We start from the raw sequence: 23344 nt of genomic DNA on the forward strand, positions 1-23344 counted from the left end.
GATATTCTTTTATGTCCCACCATCCTTTCCTAATGTCTCAGAGATGGCCATAGCAGGAGACAGAACCAAATGAAACAGCAGAAGAAGACAAGCTGATTTGATGGTCTGTTGGTTAATAACAGAACTGTCTCAAGAAATCTGCAAAAAAAAAAAAAATCAAGGAAAAAGAAGAAGATGCCTCATTTAGCAGTCCTTGGGTCTTAAATTATAACACTTAAATTATATGACTAGACTCTTTTGAGACCAGTAAACAAATGACCCTACATGACATGTTTATATAGCAAAATCTGCTTTTTTAAAGGGATAAACTCCTCACAGGGGAAACTTCAATTGGTGTTACCAAGTTAGTTCAGGTCATATGTTTCAAAGCATGTCTACACTCAATTTGCCTATTTTCATGGAATAAGCCCATCCAGAAAACAAATGTTTGTGGAGGGGTAGATGGGAAGTTAGCTCAAATGGTTTACAAGGGGAAAACCTCTAACCACTGCAACTCTTCCTTTACTCACCTGGAATACAGTCTGATGCCAGTTTTACTCGCATGCTAATCAAATTTTAAGGAGCCAAGTGTGGGTAATGTTCAGATCATTTAGTACTTTATCCATTATAAAGCAACTGAAACAATTCAGAGCTTTCCCAGGAAACAAAGGGTTTCACTGAAAAACAGTACCAAAGTAGCAATTAGCTGGCTTTCTCAGAAGGGAGACAGGGAGAAAAAGGAGGGATTGTGGGGTGATTTGATGGCACAGCCCCTCAGAAGAGCTTTGGCTTGCACAAGAAGAGAAAAGAAAGGGAATAGGTGCTGCAGAGCTGAAAAAATATGTAGGAGAATAGGGTTAGACTACAGAAGAAGGGGAATTTTAGCGATCCCCTTGCACTCGGACTGATGGAGAAGAGGGAATGTTCTCAGGATACAAGGTGGGCATCAGCCAAGAGCTACCATAATTTGGGGGAGGCAATTGTCTTTTCATTCTGTTTTTAGGGTACTGTAAATATCACCTTTAGGGCTCAGAATGTACAGAGGATGTACAGTGAGGCTTTGATAGAGTAGTTACACTACCCAGAAGTCCAACACTGATGAATAGCAGAATGGGGCCACACCTTTCTCCACCCCAGCCTTGCCTGAATTCCTATTCCTCCTCCTTACCATTTACATGAAAGGATTGGGATCAAAGGCTGCATATAGCTTTAGGATGCAGGTTGTCCATCCGCATCCTAGGTCAGGGTAGCCAGCACGATGCCCCCCAAATGTTGTGGCACTACAATACCCATCATTCCTTGCCACCATGGCCAATGGCCTTTTCTAGACAAAGTGGGGGGGGCAATGAGTTGAAATCACAAGCCAAAATATGGATGGCAGACGATATTTTGAGAAGTCACATTTGAAACAACAACTTTTCAAACATTGAACCTTGACACAAATCAATATCTGAGCTCCTACCATGTCCACAAGTGAACAAAAATGACTTTTGCAGAACATTTTTCATTATACGAAATCCACAGAGAGAAGAAGTTCTGAAGAGTCCAAGGGTGAGAACTAGATCCAGATTTTTATTTTGTTATTCTGTCTGCCCTTAAAACAGCAACATCAAAGAACCAAGAGCATCATTAATTCCATTGCTAGAGACTGAACAGAGCAGACACCAACCAGAAAGTCTCTAGTCCATTACCCATGGCCTTCCTGACAGCTTGTCTCCAGATGCAGTAATCTGTATCTTAATCCTGCATACAGTTAGGCTGCTCAAATTCAATAAGTTTCATGGGTCTGTGTGTGGAATCACTGCAGTTGGGAACATGCATTTCAGTCAATTTTATGGCACTCCTAGGATAAGCAAATACAACACACACAAATTTACATAGTATCATACAACTAAGCTTGAGGAAGTTTAATTACAAAACTGCATTTTAATTGATTACCAGTGGAATAAATTGCAACAGTGCTATTCTGAGAAATGGTGGCCGGTACACACTTATCAGTGGAGGCTATTTCCCCCTGCTCAAACAGAATAATGGTTTAATTGCAATAAATCTAGACCTGCAATTGAGAACATTGATATGTGTGCATATTGCTTTTTAAAAAATAATAATAATAAAAGGCAATTTTAAAGCTGAAAAGTAAGGTTCCAGTATGTTGTACAAGGAAATGAAAGAAAATATCATAACAAATTTATCATTTATCATTATCAACTCTATTGCTTGTAGGAGCACTGCAACTTCTACAACTAACACTATTAATATAGTAATAACAACAATAACAACATGATTGCATGACCTTGGTCGTTTCAAATAAAGAGGAAAATGTGTGATTGATATATAAAGTCTTCATACCAAAATGGAAAGGGATCAAACAACCATCTGCTCTACTGCCTTGGCCTAAGGTTGCAGTACACTAACTCCAGCAGCCTATCCTATCCAGAGCACAGGGCACCGAACTAGATAGCAGGTACACTGTACTGACCAACGTGCACCCAGATTGCAGTTTACACCTAAAGAGACATTTTAAGGCAAATGTTGAGGCTCCTGCATGAGTAAGATATCTGAAGATTGTCATGGGAAACAAAAAGTGTTCTTATTAAGGCTACCAAAATTTGTAGAAAAAGAAAAAAAAGGCTCCACATAATAAGTGCAGGTGTCTAAACAAATCATACTGCAGCTCTTCCACCACCCATGAAACTTCTAGTTCTACTCAGCAAGGACCATCATAACGGAAGAGGGGAGTTGTAGTCCAACATCTGGAGGGCACTTGGCTGGGGAAGGCTGCTTCATACCTTGACCCAACTATGCCCCATTGTTTCATGTTATTAGGATAGAGCCAAATGTTATCTAGTAAACATTTTCAGTGAGAAGGTTAGGGCTGTTGGAGAATCCAAACCGCTCCTATTTTGCATCTATTGGCTGGTGTCCACAGTACAACCTGGTTGCTGCTTCAGCACTAGCTTTCAGTCTTAACAGTCCAACTACCCCCTCCCCTTTACCCAGAGGCAATCAGATTTGGCTATGTGATGACCTAATGAGGACAAATGAAGCTAACAGGACACATTGGGGAAGCATTGCCCTTACTTTGAATTGTCCTCCTTGGTGTCATTTACATAGTCATATCTGATGATGATGCCACTGTTCCTCAGATGATGGTGGCTGATTTGAAGGGGGGAAATAGGTATCGAAATTGAATTTCATTAGGGTGAAGAATAAACTAATTATCACCACCTGAATGACCCACATTGGGGCAGGAAGACAGAACTACCCGAGACTGTCTTAGCAGAACCTCCTGTGCAGAATTGGCAAGGAGGGTAAACTTTCCCTAAACCTCCTGGGGGGAAATAAGTCACCAAAAAGGGAGTTACATGTGATGAGTAAAGAAAATGTTCATAAACATACCTCCAAGTTTTGGCTCAGCCATATCTGTTCTCATCTTACAACCCTAATTTACTTATTGTATATCCATCAAGAATGAGCTCAGGGTGGATCACAACAAAGCAAAAATACATTAACCAAAAATAAAGCATGCAATAAAAACAGATTATTAAAACGTATTTCATTTTTCACAATGGAGTCCCTATATTACACTTGAAATACTTTCTAGAAGAAGGTGGTCTTTAGCTAGTGCTGAAAGATAGATAAATTCAGCACCAGCCAAAGCTCGGAAGGGAAGAGGGTGCTCAAAGCTATTGCTTAGAAGGCCCTCTGGTGGGCCATAGATCCCCTGCCTCTTTATACCAATAGCTGCTAGCTATGATGGAGACAATGCTCTGCACCCCTGGTCAGAGGCAGTATGTTTCTGAATACCAGTTGTTGGAAACCACAGGAGAGCAGAGTGATTTGTGCTCAAGTCCTGCTTGTAAGTTTCCTGCAGGCATCTCTGGTTAGTTACTGTGAGAACAGGATGCTGGACCAAAAGGGCTATTGGCCTGATCCAGTAGGGCTCATCTTGTTGTCGTTTAGTCGTTTAGTCGTGTCCGACTCTTATGTTTTTAATAAAGGATGGTATTACCCCAGCTGATGCCAAAGTCTGGGTAGGATGATACGTTTCCTTTTGTTAATGTTAACTTGTGACCCAAATCAGTGATCCAAAAAACAACAACCCCTTCTACTCATCCTGATCAATTTCCTCTCGGCTGATAAAAGGTACGAGATAGCAATGCTACTTATATTTTGTGGGTATATATAAGTCCTCTTGCCAATACAGTGGTACCTCGGGTTAAGAACTTAATTTGTTCTGGAGGTTCCATTCTTAACCTAAAACTGTTCTTAATCTGAGGTATCACTTTTGCTAATGGGGCCTTCTGCTGCCGCTGCGCCACCGGAGCACAATTTCTGTTCTCATCCTGAAGCAAAGTTCTTAACCCGAGGTACTATTTCTGGGTTAGCGGAGTCTGAAACCTGAAGCTTCTGTAACCTGAAGCATCTGTAACCTGAAGCGCCTGTAACCTGAAGCGTCTGTAACCTGAAGCATCTGTAACCCGAGGTACCACTGTAAAGTTAGGGTTTTTTGTTTTCTACACAATTAGCTTCATGCAATTTGCATACAGTTTTCTAAGTAAATATAACTGAATGAACATAATTCTACGTTCATTCAGTAAAAACAACAGAAACAACACTACAAGTACCTGTACTATCATCTACATCATCTGAAGTGACATGCCACGGTGGATGATGCATTTACAAATTTCTAGATTATGGTGGCTATTGCCAAGTGCAGCTCAATATCAGGGACAGTCCAACCATTAGACGACGCTGCTGCCTCAGGTGGCGGAAGTGCCCAAGGTGGCACCTCCGTTGCTGGTGGAGAAGTGCCACTGGCATCAATCTAGGGTGAGATCTTACCAAAATCACAAAAGATCTGGTGTGATTTTGGTGAGATCTTGCTGGAAGCCAGCGAGATCCACCCCAAATGCAATGCCAATGTCTGCACCACTTCTCTGCCACTGGACGGTGAAGGCAGTGGTGGCAGCAGGGCAGGGTAGCACTTCCTGTTTCAGCTCAAGTGGTGAAAGGGTACATCCTGCTGGAAATGGTGTGTGTGAGCCATGTTTCTGTTGATAAGAGGTTGGCGGATGAATACCTGCAAGTGACTGAGTCCAATACATTGTGGAATAGCATTCTGTCTACCAACAGCATGAACATTATGCTCCACAAGTGAGGCCTGCAATAAAGTGTTCCAGCATGGAGTGTTGCTAATCAGGTTTCCACCACCACCCATTCCATTCTACTTCATGTTATTTTTCCACCACCACCACCAATGGCAACAGTTAGACAGCATACCGCTTCTGGGATAGCTCAGTTGGTAAGAGCATGAGATTCTTGATCTCAGGATTGTGTGTTCAAGCTCCACCTTGGGCAAAAGAATCCTGCATTGCAGGGGGTTGAACGAGAGGCGCCTCATAGTCCCTTCCAACTCTACCATGTGATTCCATGGATACTGAGCACACTTGGTCCTCACTGGGCTGTTTGTACAGTCTCACCTTGGTTTTTTCTTTCTAGAGTTTCTCACCCACCCCTTTATAAACACTGAGGTTTCACCTACCCTAATGATACCTTCCTCTCTAGAGCATATGTTGTGCTGCTTCAAAAAGCATGGCAGAAAGAGACTGAGCACTGGGAATGGAGGGAATGAAAACCAATTCCATTTCCTCTTAGAGAGGAAACAGAAAAGCTAAGTGCTCTGGTTTTGCTACTCCTGCTCTTACAAGCTAAATCTAACTTGTTCACATCCTACATTTTCACATACTTCCATTTCCAAAGGTTTTATTTTCTCATTTACTGTTTCATTTACTATCTACTATGATGCCCCTCCATTTTGACTGTTTGGGGATTAGGTCTGCTGTGGCTGGCATGTTCAGTTGTGGTGTTTTCCACAGCTGAATTCTTAATATTCCTAATGTAAAAAAACAACAACACAGTTCATTAATCTAGTTGGCTGTTTTTTTGTTTCACAACAAAATGAGACTAACAATGTTATGGGTGGTGATATGGCTTTTGGTGATAGGTCTTTCCCTAGAGAAGCATGCTACTGCCTATGAAATCCAGATATTAGCAGAAGTAAAGATGTGCCTTTAATTTGTTTTCCTTCTGAGCAGCCCCCTATAAAGGGTATATAACATAAACAATGAATGTGCTCGCCATAACAGACTTTTTTTTTTTGAAAGGGCTAACATTAACACAACTGTTGTAAGGCACCCAGTAATTTTTCATAAGCCTGCATTGTTAAAGAAAAAATGCATGAAAGCAACATTGCTGTATATTTGTATTTATCACGGGGATTTTACCTTTCAAATTGCTTTAATGTTGAGGGGAAAGCAAATGCTTTCTATAACAATTTAATTTCAAACGTGACCCATTTCCTAGGAGGTAGCAGTCAATATTGTTGCAGAAGCACCCAAGATTTAAATGCATCATATATAGCCTGCTTATTATTGCTTTATATCACCAAAGATGATGCCATGGCAACCATGCAACAGTCAGTCATTGCATCTGGCTTATTGCCTGTCAGCACCAGGTCTCAGTTCCACTGTATGTGACTCCTAGTTCTATTTCAATATTACCTGCTAGATGGCAGTGGATGACTTTTTACTTTGTGCACCACTGGTGGTTGGGGGATTTTCCTTGCAAAACTCCTGTCACATGTGGCACATGCGGACAAAGAAAATACATTTTCACAAGATGCTTCAAGACAACTGTTTTAAATGGAATAACCTTAGTTTGGTTTAAAAATCTTTACATTTTAATGTTTGATATTCTATATTTGTATAGTAAAGTACCCTGGGATCTCTAAGATGAAGCATGGCTTAGAAATCACATTAAATAAATAAAACTCCATTTTGGTGCCACTAGTCTCAAGAACCACACACAAACACACATACACACATACTTTTAGATTCTTGCTTATCATGCTGACTCTAAACCATGGGTAGGCAAACTAAGGCCCGGGGTCCGGACCCGGCCCAATCGCCTTCTAAATCCGGCCCGCGGATGGTCCGGGAATCAGTGTGTTTTTACATGAGTAGAATGTGTCATTTTATCTAAAATGCATCTCTGGGTTATTTGTAGAGCCTGCCTGGTGTTTTTACATGAGTTGAATGTGTGCTTTTATTTAAAATGCATCTCTGGGTTATTTGTGGGGCATAGGAATTCATTCATTCCCCCCCCCCAAATATAGTCCGCCCCCCAAAGGTCTGAGGGACAGTGGACTGGCCCCCTGCTGAAAAAGTTTGCTGACCCCTGCTCTAAACTTTCACTTTACAGCAATGATTGCCAGCTACCACCATCGGGCTTTTAACCATTTGTGCAAGAACAGATCCAATAGCAATAGTTGTTTCTGGCAATTAACTAGTTTCTGCCCTCCAGATTTTGCCTTGTGGTTCCCAAACCTACTGTGGGAGTGAAGGAGCAAGAGAAGCATGTTCACAAAAAGATTAGAGATCAAAAGGGAGGGTTGTAAGATTTTAACCCCTCCTATTCCCTCAATTCTGCAAATGGCCCTGAGAGGCTATTTTGCCTTCCAAGACAGGCTCAGTGCTGACTCCAGTTTTTTTGGGGGTAGGGGATACCCTCGTATTTTCAGGGGATAACTTACAGGTGGTGAAAGGGTTAGAGGCTCCATTCCAACCTACCAATTTATCTCTGCAAGTGCTGCTCACCCCCACATTAGTCTTACAAGAACTAATGGGGAACACACACACCATTTTGATTGTATTACTGCCAGTTCTGTCCTAAGGCACCACACAATAACTTTATCAGAAGAGCCACCTACTTTACGAATAGCTGAAAATATCAGTGGCAGGGCATCTGAGGACAAAGGTAGCTCATGATACAAAAAAAAAGCCCAAACGCAACCAAGAGCGTGTTGTGCATCTCCATGGAAACAAACAATCTTTATAAGAATATTTACATCACATTATGAATAGAAAGAGCCCACCAAAGCAATCAGCACTTATATAAATGCTGAAAATGAATAATTGTGAGTTTCTCCAACACAATCAGTGGTTATAAGAAAAGTGATATAAGAAATTTTTAGTACAATTTTTAAGAGGCACAGGTGTAGTACTCCATGATTAGCTTTGATACTGAAAGCACAGCTTGCCTACAATCTGCAGAGAACAAAATGATGGAAGATTCTGATTTACTAAAACACTGATAATTAATTGCAACTGCAATCAAATAGGTTTGCAATTGGATGCAATTGCCATTAGGACACAGTGTTTTACAAAACCTTTTACAATCTCCAATATAAGCTAGTCAAAAAGTATTGTTCCGTTGGGACTGGGGGGCGGGGGAGTGGGAGAAGGTTTGCTTGCAGTTTCCATTGCAAGCATAATCTCAATTCTGTGTGGATTAACTCAACTCAACTAGAGACATGAAACTGGCAAACCACAGGGCTGGGCAGGATCTCCTGGACCCATCAAGCCAAATGAACAATGATATTATATGACCCTCAACACCTTAGGATATTGTAAACTCAGATGCTGACACAGTTAGTTAAGCTCAGAAAGTCAAACTGTTTTTGAACAAAAGGATGGAAGGGCAGAATGTTTCATTCTGAGATTTGTCAGACTCTTGTTGTCAGAGATAAAATATCCTGCTTAATATCTGTAGTTAATTGTCCAAGTCATTATCAGCTTTCCAACAGCAGCACATTCCTCTGAATTCGTCTAGTTTTGATGCTATTCAGTTGTTTTCTGCATCCAGTAAATCAAATCCTCAATTCAGTCCATCAATCTAGCATAGCCTCCATCCATTCAACAGAACTAGATCTGCTCTGGACCCATATTCTGATTCATCTTCTCACCTTGATGCCACACTTCTCTGAGTCCTTTGTGTTCTGCTATTTATAATAGCCACAGTCTAAAACCACCATTTGCACACACGATCCTTTACATGCCAAAACTACAACTCTAAACATAATAATGATTCTAGTCTGGTTGGTGGAAGGGAGCCTTGGGATTATTCATGTCAGGAACAAGGTAAAGGCTTCTACATCAGACCAAATTTGTTATAAAAACTGGGTCTCACATATGTGTAACCGACAGCAGGAAACTGAGCTAAATAATTCCTGTAATACCGAATCAACCCCTTTTTGTGCATATAGCAGCAGATATTTACAAAGACCAAAATCTGACAGCAATCCCATTTTAATAGAGAAGGCTTTGTTTTCTGTGTTTCTTTTATGCCTCTTCATGGCTAATCAACTTGGTTGGGCTTCCGCCCTGTTAATATCATATGAAGTCCTCCACCATGCTGATTTCTGGAGAGATGTCCCACAAAACCTATGAAAAGCTTTGCATTTTAAAAAAATATATTAATCTGAGAAACCTTTTAACAGCTCTGGGTAAAAGTCTAAGAAGAACTGCTTCAGTTCAGACCTCTCACCTAGGTTGCATCGCTAACTTTCGATCTGAGCTTTGACTGCACTTCCAGCCAATGTCAGATAACTGTTGGTTACTTTAAAAAAGAAAAGAATGCTGCACGATTAAGTTATAGCTATCAAAATACAGTACATAAAATAATTCCTTTTCTGTTCTGTATGTATCGCACACTTGGGTTATGACAAATCCGTAACGATGGGTGGGGGAACTAAGAGAGGAATGGTGGGAACAATAGGAGGAGAAGGAAGAGGAATAATCATAACTTGGGAAGTGGAACTCTGTTAGAGATCTCATCATACAGACCTTGATAAAGTGTTTTAATTTTAAAGCAACAGCCTCTGCAATGGTGAACTAGATGGGAAAGGCAGAAAAAAGATGGGGGGATGGAGAGAGAGAGAGAGAGGGGGGGGGGCTTGTAGAGAGAGCCACTACTTACAGGTGTAGGTCATTTCAAAGCTGTCACTAATATTCACAATGTCAATCTGAGGAGCCAGCTTGGGGGGCTCTGTGAACTGAGACAATGCAAACATAAAAGCGGCATGTTCCTGGGATTGTTGAGTAGGAAATAATCCCCCTGGAGAAAAACAGAAAAGAGGTTGGAAACTAATCAGCAGTGAAACATTAAGTGACAATGGCATTATTATGACCACACTTCAGCATGTAGGCATTCTAGGACGCCACTTTGCTAGTAGAGTGGCAAAAACTTTTCTCCAGACACGTTTCCAGAAAGGTAGCCATGTCAGACAGTGTCTGCTAGCAAAAAGAACAAAGAATCCTCTTGTGCCTTAAAGACTGACAAATGCATCTGGGCATGATCTTTCAGGATCCTGTGCAGTCTGACCATTACGCAAACACAAAACACACCACCAGATCCCAAATATGATCGTGAACAAAGAGTGAATCAGGGCTATGGAGAACGGGGAGTGTGTGTGTGTGTGTGTGGGGGGTCATTTCCGTGGGCTTCATTTCCTGTAAGGGTTAAAAAGGAGCTGGTCAAATACAGGAATGAGCATCTCCACCCCCTTTTCATCCAAGGGAGACTCCTCCCCCCCATCCCACTTACACCAGATCTGAATCTGCTACATTTGCCCACACAGAGCAGATGTTTACTCAACAAGTTGTTGGAGAACTAAGGGGAAATGAACAAAGGAAAACGAATCCTGCATTATCCAAGCAGCACCTTTTTTTGGACAATGGGGCCTGGGGAGTGGCCAAATAACTGTTACAAATAAATGAAGCCACACTGTATCACGAGGGGTGTTAGCTGTACCAAGGGGTGTATTCAGGTAACAAGAAGACCTCGCAGAAACCTGGGTGCCACAAGGTCTGCTTATTACTGAATTTATTTAGTTTCCCATATTAGAAATGCAGCGTAGAGTGCGTAACTGCCCAAATGGCTCCAAGCGTGCTGCTGACAGTGGCTTAATTGTAGCTAAATGTGCAATTAGACCTCTGAATCCGGTTTCAGCACTTTGGGGGTCCATTTGAGTTTTGACAGCAATGCAAATCGAGTGTGACATCCCTAAGGTGCAGATGTGCAAATGAGGCAGAGACAAGAGTCAGTGGCGGGATGGAGCAGAGCATCATAAGGATGATCACCGTCGTCAATATTATTCATCGCTCTCACACTTTAATTCAGCAAAGAAAGCGAAAGCAGGAAGCGAAGCCTCCAACGAATAATAGCAGGATACTTTCTGCACGTTCAGCAGCATGCACGATTTCTGGATTTGGTGTTTTTTTTTTCCGTGGAAGGGCTTATTTTTGCACCAGGAAAACAAACAAACAAATAAATAAAAAACACTAAACCCACACTTCGGTGCCTGTGGTTGCCAAGGAGGGGGCTAGAAATGGCAGCCTGCTAATTTTGCAGGTTCGTTTTGTGTTTCCCCGAAGAAATCTGGGAAAGGAGGATGCCGGCGAGGGAACGTTAAAACTGCAATAAAAGCGCCAATCCTGCAAGTGAGGCTATCCCATGAGTTTCTCTCCCCCCCCCCCCTTACGGCGAGGGCGAGCCAGGAATTGGCATTGCAAAGAGACATTAGGGCGAGGAGGGATAGCAAATACTATCAGTTATGTATTTGGGGTGGGGGAGAGAAGCTGCCTGCTGATTGAATGGGGGGGGGGGCGAAATGAATGAAAGGTGTATCGCTGATGCTTGGGTAGGTGGAGGGGGGGGCGGGAAACAAGTGGATGCATGGAATGGAAGGAGCCTGAGTGCAACACCTTCCTGGCGTTGTTCTGCTTTTGTTTCAGCGCAACAACAAAGACTGGTTTCTCCCCGAGGTTATCTCTTTACTTACGGATAGTAGAAACCATTCCCCACTCCCCCAAATCAAAGGATGGCGAAAGAATGCAAAGTGCCCCGGTCTACCCTTCCCCAAATGAAATGCTGAGTCCCAGATTTAGGGTGAGAGAGAAATTGTTTGCTTCCTCCATTTCGGAAGCAGGCATGTGCAGGCATGTCCCCCACCCACTAAGAAGGAGAGATGCATCCCATATCACTATCTATTTTTCCCCCGATCCCCCAATTCTATAGCAAATCCACCCCATGCATGGGCCAGACCCCCCATTCTTTCTTTGCAAGTGGAGGCGGTGGATGGGCTAGATTTAACACACACACACACACACACACACACAGCCATCCAGGAAAATGCGTTCGCTACAGAATGGGCAACCTTTTCGCACTCACCTATCTGGATGTTGCTGGGGAAATTGACCCCCAACACTGCCCCTAGGAAACTGGTGCAGAAGAAGGCAAAAATGTGCTGCATATTCCCTTTTGCATTGGCGAGAAAGAAGCCCAGGTCCAAGCATAGATTTGGTAGTTCCCCCCTTCTGGTTTTCTTCCTTGCTTTCTTCCTTCCTTCCTTTCTTTTTCCTTTTCCTCTCCCCCCTTTCGGTCCTCACTTCCTCCTATACTGCCGTGTGTCTCTTTCTCCTGGAATCCAGCGCTTAGATCGTTGCCTTAACGCCAACTGACAGCAGGATTAACTGAGCTCTGAGAGAGAGAGGAAGAGAGAGAGAAACCCTTTCTCATCCACAGCCCCCCTCCTCTCTCTCTCTCTCTCTCTCTCACTCACTCACTCACTCACATGCATGCACACACAGTCTTCTCTCTCTCTCTCTCTCTCTCTCTCTCTCTCTCTCTCTCTCTCTCTCTCTCTCTCACACACACACACACACACACACACACTGTACTCTCTCTCCTCCTGCTCATTTCCCTCTCATTGTTTTACTGTCCACCCCACTTTTTTTTTTGGCAGCCTCTTTCCTGAGGGTCCCCTCCTTCACCACGTGCTGTTTCCCATAGAAACATCGGAAGCTGCCTCAGACTATTGATCCAGCTCTGCTCAGCATCGTCGACACCGGCTGCCCGCGGCTCTCCAGACAGGGCTCTTTCCCCAGCATTGCTCGGAGACACTGGGCATCCGACTTGGGGTGCTCTAACCACTGAGCCCCACCACCTTTCCCCATAACACCAACCGCCTTCCCTCCACAATCTTTCGGCAGGTCCTGGCTGGGACAGCCTCTCTGCCAGCCGGTCCCTGAGCGGCAAACTCCAGCCGAGAAAGGGCTCTGCTCTTTAGTCACAGATCAATAGGTCCTCGGGCGGGGTTGCTCGGCTCTTGGGATCCAAGGTCTGCGAAGCTCCAAGTCGCTCGCTACAGTCCAGATCATTAAGACAATGATGGGTAAGATGGAAACAAATGGCTCTCCAGAGAGGAAGGTGAGGGGGGGAGGGTAATTTTTAGGGGAAGGCAAAAGGAGAGGCTGACATTCGTCTTTTCCCTTTCCAGCTGAGTTTTCTCCCACCTGTCTCAGCATTAACGTGCTTGTCCCATTTTGCCTTCCTGAAGATGTGTTTTGTTCCTGCCCTCAACGGAAAGGAATCCAGCCTAAAGAGGGCATCACAAAGGCTAGAAGTTTACATACCTTAGACTTATTAATGAGAGGTGTGTGTGTCTCTATGTGTGTTTGTGTGTGCGAGAGAGAGAGATGATGAGGAGAAGGTTCGGGCTCTCTTACAGCGAACAGCTTTCCTTCCCACTCTCGCCACATCTCTTCTGGGATTTAAAACATTTAGGGCACAGGCATTCGTTTTGTAAATGCAAATCCACTGCAACGGAGGAGGGCACAGTTCAATCGCTGTTATTTATTCTTTGTATATACTACAGTAGCAACCAGGCATGCCGGCCCAGAGCAGGATCCTCCAAGCAGCTCAATCCTGCGCTTGACTTGCCTAGCAAAAATGTATAAATGCTGCAGCTGCACCAGCATCTCTATTGGCATACTCATCAACCAGTCAACCAATCCTGGCTTTTGTTTCTATACAGTCTCGTTCTTCTTTGCAAAACCAAAACATCGCCTGCTGCAACAGCAAACTAAAAAGACAGGAGTTGAATGCATGCCCACCGGCCCATCCACCCTGCTCTTCTATGTTTCAAGGGAACTCAGCGTGGCTCAATGCACATGAAAACACAGGAAGAGTCTGCTGGATCAGGCCAATGGTCCAACGGTCCAACACCCTCTTCTCACAATAGTGCCTGTGAAAAATCCTCATTGCAGGACCTGAAGGCAAGAGCATAGCCCTCATTGCTAGGAAAGAACAAAGCAGGGTTGGTTCTTAGTAGGTGGGATAACCAGAGGAAGGAGGCAAGTTAGGATCCCACCACAATAGTGCCTCTGGGAATATATAGCTGAATGATTGCCATTCACTTGTGTGGGGAAATTGGGATATTGTTGCCCTGAAAGGAAAACCTGCAGTTCTGTGGACACTCGTGGTCTGGCCCTTGCTAATGCAAGCATGGTCTGGCCCTCTGCCATGTGCAGAGCAAACAAGTGTATTGCCCCACAATGAGGGAGCCACCACAGAAAAGGCCCATTCATGTGTTGCCACCCTCTGGACCTCTTGCAGAGAAGGCACATGAAGAAGGGCCTCAGATGATGAGGGTAGGTTCATATGGAGAGAGTATAAATTGAAGTATTAATAATAATAATAATAATAATAATAATAATAATAATAATAATATGCAGCCGATCTGACTGGATTTCCCCAACCATTCTGGGCAGCTTCCAACAAAATATTACAAACACAATAAAACTTCAAACATTAAAAACATCCCTAAAAAGGATGTCGTCTAAATGTCAGATAGTTGTTTATTTCTTTGACATTTGATGGGTGGGTGTTCCACGGGTGCCACTACCAAGAAGGCCCTCTGCCTGGTTCCTTGTAACCTCACTTCTCACAGTGAGAGAACAGCCAGAAGGCCCTTGGAGCTGGACCTCAGTGTCTAGGATGAACGATGGGGGTGGAGACGCTCCTTTAGGTATACTGGGCCGAGGCCATTTAGGGCTTTAAAGGTCAGCACCAACACTTTGAATTGTGCTCGGAAACATACTGGGAGCCAGTGTATGTCTTTCAGGACCAGGGTTATGTGGTCTTGGCGGCCACTCCCAGTCACCAATCTAGCTGCCTCATTCTGGATTAGTTTTAGTTTCCGGGTCACCTGCGAAGGTAGCCCCATGTAGAGCGCATTGCAGTAACCAGAGCATGCATCACTCTGGCAAGATAGTTCACGGGCAGGTAGGGTCTCAGCCAGTACCAGATGGAGCTGGCAGACAACTGCCCTCTACACAGAATTGTGGTTTTGAGGTCAGAGTCAGAGTTCTGTGCGTGAGTTTGGGCTGATGTGGGAAGCTGGAGAAACAGAGGCATGCCTGCTCTGTGCTGGATCCAGAACTATGAGGAAGCAACACCTGTTGGGAGTTAATGCTGTGAGCCCATCCATTCTATGCTCAGGTTCCATATATATGCAACTAAAACCCTATATTCCAAAGACACAACAGTCTCCATTGACCTTTGTTCCAAGGAAACTGAACCCTGGGTAAGCACTGGAATCCCTGGAGTCTTTCACCACTCAAAATTAGGGTGCATGCAACAATATATTCCCATAGAAAATATGCATCTGCTTCTTCTCACTTAAGCAGCAGGAATTTCCAAAGTTCCTATAGCAGTAAATAAATAGTAGATTTCACCTCTATTCTGCGTAGCCAAGGGAGGATGAGTGATCAATTCCTACTTTCAGGATTGAGCTAGTGTTCAAAACACTAGAGTGTGCCTGGTTAAACCAAAATCCTTAAAAAAAGATCCTTTCTCCATGATAGGCATCTCTGAAATAAAGATTCATTCAAGACATCCTTGATTTGAATTCTGCAAGGCAGACAAATTCACCTTAGGAGTTGCATCATCATGACCTAGTTTGCCTCCTGACACCAAAATGCGTGGGGGAGACCTACATAGTTCTCTCAGTCACATCATTTCATATGCCATGTGGGTGGCAGGATCAGTCCTTCTATTGGATACAGTGAAGCAGCCACCTCAGGCGGCAGATGCTGGGGGTGGCAGCAGCAGCAGCAGCAGATTTCCCTCCCCCTGCACCTAGACCAGGGTATCCCCCCACCCTAGCTGCACAAGTTCATTTCTCATGGATAACTGCAGCAATAATAATAATAATAATAATAATAATAATAATAATAATAATAATAATAATAATAAAAAAGATGGTGGGCAAATCATGTGCAGATCCAGAGCATATCATGTACCTGACAGCAAATATTAATCTCTGATCTCACTTCAGTTTGCTGGGTTTTGGGGATCATAGGGAGCTACTTTCTCCCTTTTTGTTCAACCAGCTCAGCATTGTCCACACTGAGCTCCCAGGCTTCCAGGGAGAGGATGCTTCTAGCCCTACCTTGAAGATGGCAGAGATTGAAACTACAACCTTCTGTATGCAAAGCAGATGCTCTACTACTAAGCTGGGGCCCATATATTTGGTGCTATGGGAAAAGAAGGCTAACAGCATAGTATAGCAGATTGTGTTCGCTCTATCTACTGATATGAAAGAAAATGTTCTTTTAAAGTCAATTCTGTTCACATTCTGCAGCACTATGCAACTTGATTTGCTGCCTTAGACATCAAAATGTGTTGGTCTGGTGGGTGACTACTGCTGGCTAGGGCTGTTGCCAGGCTAGCTAAAAGCAGCAGTATTTGGAACCTACAGCTTTGTCACACTTCCCATCTTCCTGATAGGGTAGAGTGTGCTGCTGATAATGAGTTGGGTAGAGTGTGCTGCTGATAATGCCAAGGTCACAGGTTCGATCCCCGTATGGGACAGCTGCATATCCCTGCATTGCAGGGGGTTGGACTAGATGATCCTCAGGGTCTCTTCCATATCTACAATTCTATGATTCTATGATTCATCAGCAGTTTTCCTCCTGGTTCATAATTCCTTGGCCCACTTCACCTTATAGAAGTCCACTATCCTTCTCAAGTATTACCAGCTCCCTTCAGAACCATCACAGGCAGACTCTTAAGAAGCCATAGGAATTGTCTGGTAGAAATATCACAGCTGAAAGAAGATGTCACCCCAAAATGATTCAGTTTCTGGGCAAAATAGATTCTTCCTATGCATGCTATATGAAGAGCCCGCGTTTCTCTAAGGATGCATATGAAGTACTGTCATTTTTTAAAACTCTTTTTAGTTCTCTGGCTGGATAATCCCTATGTGAGATTTACTTTGAAATATATGGGGCAGAATGTAATTATGATGATCATTTTAAATTTTTAATAGAATATTGTATAGCTTTCAGTACGGAGACGGCATAAATGAATATGAATATTATTGCTTCATTCCAGAAATGGCTTTTTCCTTTTTCCCTACCAGTGCTTGCCTCCTTTAATTATTTCTCAATTACGCAATTGTACAGTAAGGCAAAATGAGATATCGGACTGCTACAGATAAGGATGTTTATTTATGAATTCCACAATATACACAATATTTCTCTATTCTTATAGTCCAGACACAGCTGGTTTTGCCTGTTTTAGGGAAGCCTCCTGATCCATAGGGAGGTACCACATTTAGATACCACTTTCTGATTATATTGTTGGCATCTGACACATGTTGCTAAATACATAATGTCATGGACAAACACTTCCATGTAGACAAGGTATTTCGGTAGATAAGGCACCTGATGCTTTCTCGATGGTCTTTCTTGGCACCAGATAAAGGCCTTCTTATTATCCCAGGTATTTAAATGGCAATTTAAATCCCTCAGGTGCACCTCCACCACTGGCAGGAGATGAGCAGCAGCCAGCAGAGCAGCTATCCCTTTGACTATGACATTCCTGCTCTGCTTTTGCAGTTGCTCCCTTTGAAAATAGAAGAGAGATGCTGGACTATTCCTGTTTTATAGCACCTGGCCTTGACACTAGATATCTTCACGGGGGTGGGGGGATAAAATCCTGAAGGAGTGTCTCCACCCCCATTGTTCAGTCCAGACACTGAGGTCCAGCTCTGAGGGCCTTCTGGCAGTTCCTTCCCTGCAAGATGTAAGGTTACAGGGAACCAGGCAGAGGGCCTTCTTGGTAGTGGGGCCTGCCCTGTGGAATACCCTCCCATCAGATGTCAAGGAAATAAACAACTATCTGACATTTAGAAGACATCTGAAGGCAGCCCTGTTTAGGGAAGTTTTTAATGTTTGATGTTTTATTGTGTTTTTAATGTTCTGTTGGAAGCCGCCCAGAGTGGCTGGGGAAACCCAGCCAGATGGGCGGGGTATAAATAATAAATTATTATCATTATTATCATTATTATCCTCATTGCTGGGTTGATGTGAATGATATTGGGCTAGGGAGAAGGTATCACTGTTGAGTTTTTATTTTTATCATTTAGTGGATGGGAGTATTGTTTTCTTTATTGTTTGCATATTGCTATTTTTTTAAATTATTGTTATAGGTGTTTCTTTTTTGTTTACCAATATGTTGTATAGTATATTAATTTATACCATGTGTGTGGTATTCATGCATGTGTGCATATATATATATATATATATATACACACACACACACACACACACACACACACACACACACATTCAGTGTAAGTCACTTGGAGACCTTTGGGTAAAAAGCAACTAATAAGTTCAATAAAACAACAACAACAATTCTAGACTGTTTAATACTGAACCTGTTCCCCCCTTTATTGTTGTGTTTAATCATATTGTATATTTCTATCTGAGGAATACTTATTGATGGGCAGCCATGTAAGAATGGACACCCCCCTACTCCTTATAAAACTGTATTAAGCCAAGAAAGCATAGGCAGCAGAGTGAGATGCAGAGAACAACTGGCCAAATACATATATCCATGTGGCAAAAACTCTTTTTTGCTTTAATTATTCATTTTGCAGCACTTGTTTGACCAGACTTAACCCATTTTAACATTTAACCTCTATCTGAGAACTAGGAGAAGATGTTTGCTCAAACAGGCTGAACTGCTGTCAGATAACTAAATTATGTAGATAAAAGAGGCAAACAAACACATCTTTGGTTTCTGAAGAGTATCTAAGTTTAAACACCTTTTCTAGACATGCTACCAAATAAGTTCCTCCTCCTTCCTACTTCATGCTGGGAATTCCATCAATAGGATTTTTTAAAATGGTTACTTAAAAGAGCCATGGCTTAAAAGTCAGTATGATAAGCAGAATCAGCCCACTTTAAAAGAGATGGGAGATCCTCCCATCCCATGTCCTTCCTAGATAAGACAGGACCAGAGGTTGCTCTGGCCTCAGATAGGCCCAAGAAGAGTCATTATGGCTTTTTAAAAAGTCTCTCTTAAAATCTAATGTAGATCACTACAATATTTAAAACCAACATTGTGACAACAAAAAAATAAAAATAAAATAAAAATACAGGAACAAACACCTCAAAGCAAATCCCATCTGCTCCCAAAAGTTCTACAAATATGGTAGATTTGCTTCTACAAAGATTTGCTCCTAATGGCTCCTAAAGGTTCAATGTATTTCCACTAGTAGTTTGTTCCACAATTCCTGAACAGCCAGCATCCTGCTCCTTCCTGTGGCTGATCTAACCCAATGATTGTACTCATGGTAGGGCATTATCTGAACCAAATTGTATATGGGAAATGGGAGCTATGATCAGAGCTGTTCTCTTGGATATAGAAGTCTAAGGCTATGACAACCAGCATCTTGAGTTGAGGCCAGAAGCTTACTACTGACTGAATATGTTCCCAGTTTCTCACATTACCCACAGAATTCTGCCCCTGCTACAAAATTCAGACATTGTCTTCTAGGTCGACTTCACATAAAGCACATTGCCATAGTCAATATGCTGTGTTTGGGTGGGTGGGGGTCAAGGAAATCAGGGTGAGGACAACTCTATCTTTAAACTCCTAAGATAAGTAAACTGTCTTGGTCAAAGAGAGCTATAACTTGGAAAACACTGTTTGGCATTATTGCACCCTAAAGCCAAACAGCTTAGCAGCATAGTTTAAGGTTAAGCTGGGCCAGGAAATAAGAGGTTTGCCAAGGTGGCTGCCGTTAGGCACACATTTACTTTGTTTATTTTCTCCAAATGTCGGGTGGGTGACCTTTAAATATTTGGGGTTCTGCAACCTTCCATCCCATTCACTTGGAAATGCCATTTACGTTTTGAATAGAACTGGTGTACAATACATTTCTTGTGTCTAGGGTTTGGGCTGTTTAGGAAGAAATTGCTCTCGCAGCATAAGGTATATTGGGGGGAGGGAATGGGCAAAACTTTTTCAGCTGGGAGGGGCACATATGCCAGTGGTTGGAGGGGATAGAGGAAGTGGGTGGAATAAATAATAATAATAATAATAATAATAATAATAATAATAATATCTTTATTGTCATTGCCCCCTTCGGGGACAATGAAATTACTTGACTGCTCCATAAAAACACTAATTAAACAATACAGTATAATACAGCAAGGGAGATTAGATGACTTTCAAAGTCCGGGCTTCCCATTCAGGGCCGAGATCGCTCTGGAGAAGAAGCTGTTCTTAAGACTGCTCGTTCTTGTCTTCATCGTCCTGTATCTCCATCCCGACGGCAAGAGCTCGAAGAGACAGTGACCAGGATGCGATGGATCTTTTACTATGTCCAGTGCCTTCCTATGGCACCTTGTGGCATAAATCTGCTCTAAGGTGGAGAGTGGGCAGCCAACAATGTTCCCTGCTGCCTTAACAACCCTGCACAACCCCATCCTGTCCTGGGTAGTACAGCTTCCGTACCACACACATAAGCCATAAGTGAGCACGCTCTCAATGGCACAGTGATAGAAGGCAAGCAGCAGTTTCTGCGGAGGATGGTTTTTCCTTAGTATTCTCAAAAAGTACAGTCTCTGCTGCGCCTTCTTCACAAACCCCCTTGTGTTGACACTCCAGGACAGATCTTCTTGTAATTCAATGCCCAAAAATCTGAATGTTGTTACCCTCTCCACACAGACCCCATCAATCAGAAGTGGCTGGACGTTGCTCTTCTGTCTCCTGAAGTCCACCACAAGCTCTTTTGTCTTCCTTGTATTTATGAGCAAGTTGTTAGCTCTGCACCACTTTATCAGCCACTCCACCTCATCTCTATAATCCGTTTCACCCTCCCTTTCAGGGATGAGCCCAATCACAGTTGTGTCATCTGCAAATTTAACAACCCTATTACTAGGGTGAGTAGCGACACAATCGTACGTGTAGAGAATATAAAGGAGCGGACTGAGTACGCATCCCTGTGGTGTTCCTGTGTTAGTCTTAAGCATATTAGAGGTATAAGGGCCCAACCGAACCCTCTGAGGGCGGTCTGACAAAAAGTCCAATATCTACCCACAAAGTGATAACGGAAGCCCCAGATCTTCCAGTTTAGACATCAGACGTTGTGGTAGAATGGTATTAAATGCCGAGCTGAAATCTACAAAAAGCAGTCTGGCATAACCCCCCCCCCCCCCGCTGCTCCAAATGTGCAAGGACGGCATGGAGGGCAATCACCACAGCGTCCTCTGTCGATCTTTTCGTTTTATAAGCAAATTGGAATGTGTCCAGTCCCTCTGGTAGGCAGGCAATGACATAATTTCGTACCAGCTTTTCAAAGCACTTCATGATTATAGGTGTGAGTGCTACTGGACGAAAATCATTCAGATCTTCCGGGTTAGATTTTTTTGCTATTGGAACGGTAATAGAGGACTTTAGGCAGGATGGAACAATAGCCTGGGCTAGGGATCGATTTAAAATCCCAGTGAAAACTCCTGCTAGTTGATCTGCACAGTCTCTCAATACCCTTCCAGCTACCCCATCAGGCCCTGTGGCCTTCCTTGGGTTGATTCCCCTCAACACCTTCCTCATCTCTTCTTTTTCCATAGAGACTACTACATTCCTTTGTACTGATGATGGTAATGGTGGTGATGATGGCAAAGCCTTCACAGGGAGTGGTGGTGGTGTTGGTAAAGCCTCAACAGGTGTTGCTGCAGATGTTACTTCAAAACGGGCAAAAAAGGCATTCAAATCCTCTGCGAGGGATGCTCCTCCCTCGTCTGCCAGGGAGTCCTTGGATTTATACCCTGTTAATTCTTGTACACCTTGCCACACCTGCCTGGTGTTGTTACTTTGTAAATGATTCTCCAGCCGTTGTCTATACGCCTCCTTTGCTACACGGATACCTCTCTTTAAATCGGCTCTAGCTAAGCTGTACAGCGACTTATTTCCACTTCTGAGAGCAGTATTTCTTGCCTTTAGCAACCCCTGGACCTCCCTTGTCATCCAGGGCTTCCTGTTTGGGTAGATCTTTATCCGGCGCCTCCGTGTTACATTGTCAGTGCAGAACCTAATATAGTCCAACACTTGCTCAATATGAGTCTCTACATCCTGTTGGGCGAATACCTCCCAATCGGTGTCATGAAAACAGTCTTGTAGTTGTTGGGATGCTTCAGCTGGCCATATTGTAATATCCCTCTTTATAGCTGGAGTCCGTTTCCTCAATGGAATATATTCAGGAGTCAGGAGCAGGGACACATGATCAGATTGACCTAGATGTGCCAATGGTTCATGCATATATCTTTTACAGTAGGCAAATTTTGTCACAGTCAGACACACCTGTCTTTGCTCCATCTGAGGAAAGCAAGAAATAGAGGCTAGAGCAGCCTTAAATTGCCAAGGTCCCCTCCCCTGTGATTGCTCCTCTATACCTTGGAAACTTTCCAATGGAGTCTCCTCCAGGTAATGGTTGGGGTGTAGCCTGGGGAGGTTCCCGAGTACCAGAGAAAGAGACCTGACCCTCCAGGCTTGGGGTTGCTCATCCCTGCTGCATGGACACATTTTGGTCATCACTATATCCATTTATCCTATTTATAAGAAAGGATTTCTTCCGTTCCAGCAATTAATTACCCAAACAGATTGATGAGATTTGAAGGTGTCAGTCAAGTAGGCACCATAGCTGCTGTGCTGGTCTCAAGCTGGCATCACAAATATAGCAATCAGCCAATAAGGCTGAGGAAACTGAAAGCTAAATGATGATTCACCAAGGGAACACGTTTATTTTTGTGTATCTGCTGGTGGCAGGATCCCTCTCCCGCTCCTTTATGTCATTCAAGGATGCGCAGTTTTGGTAAAGTTTGCACACATTTCATTTTGCTGTGAGCAAAGGACAAAAGGTTCCGAGTTCTGCCATTCACTGAAAAAAACAATGCACCTTAGCAAAATTTTCTTTGCTAAGTGGGCAGAGTGCAATGGCCATTTCTAGCAGCTGCTATTCAGAGGTATACTGTCTCTGACATATTGGACAATACTTGAGCCTATTTCAAAGTGAGCAGATGTCACTTTGCCATCGAGGTCAACTGGCTATTTGGGGGCAATGCTTCCTGACAATGCAGATATTTCCTCCTTCTTTTACAGCAGGCCCTGGAAAATCTTCTGAAGGATTCTGCCTTTCCAAACCGACAAAAAACGTTTGTGAAAATCACCTAGCTGTGGCTCAGCCCTATCTTGAGAAACATTAAAAAGAATTGAATAAAGACAGTGTTAATCAAAAGTATGTGCTATTTCATCTCACCTCAAACACTCATAAGAATGTAGCTAATCACAATAGTTCAGATTTCCACCATGATACGTAGCTCACTGA

The 23344-nt window shown here is 43.2% G+C and overlaps 1 protein-coding gene across 7 annotated transcripts in view; it reads right to left on the reverse strand.

Moving 5' to 3' along the window:
• The window catches only part of GRIA1 (glutamate ionotropic receptor AMPA type subunit 1), a 206045-nt gene extending 193445 nt beyond the window's left edge, over positions 1–12600 (reverse strand). For 4 of the 7 annotated variants that reach the window (XM_081181116.1, XM_081181117.1, XM_081181115.1 and 1 more), the window contains exons 1-2: positions 12052–12598; positions 9799–9936 (exon numbers count right to left, since the gene is read on the reverse strand). In XM_081181116.1, coding sequence (XP_081037242.1) covers positions 9799–9936; positions 12052–12133 — 220 coding nt within the window. In that variant the 5' untranslated portion in view covers positions 12134–12598. Of the gene's footprint in view, positions 1–9798; positions 9937–12051 lie in introns of all 7 variants that reach the window. The other 3 variants (XR_014004672.1, XM_081181120.1, XM_081181118.1) reach the window with 2 other exon arrangements.
• Between the last annotated feature and the right edge of the window lie 10744 nt (positions 12601–23344).

The sequence above is a fragment of the Podarcis bocagei genome, assembly GCF_964188305.1.
Source record: "Podarcis bocagei genome assembly, chromosome: 2".
NCBI lineage: Eukaryota > Metazoa > Chordata > Lepidosauria > Squamata > Lacertidae > Podarcis > Podarcis bocagei.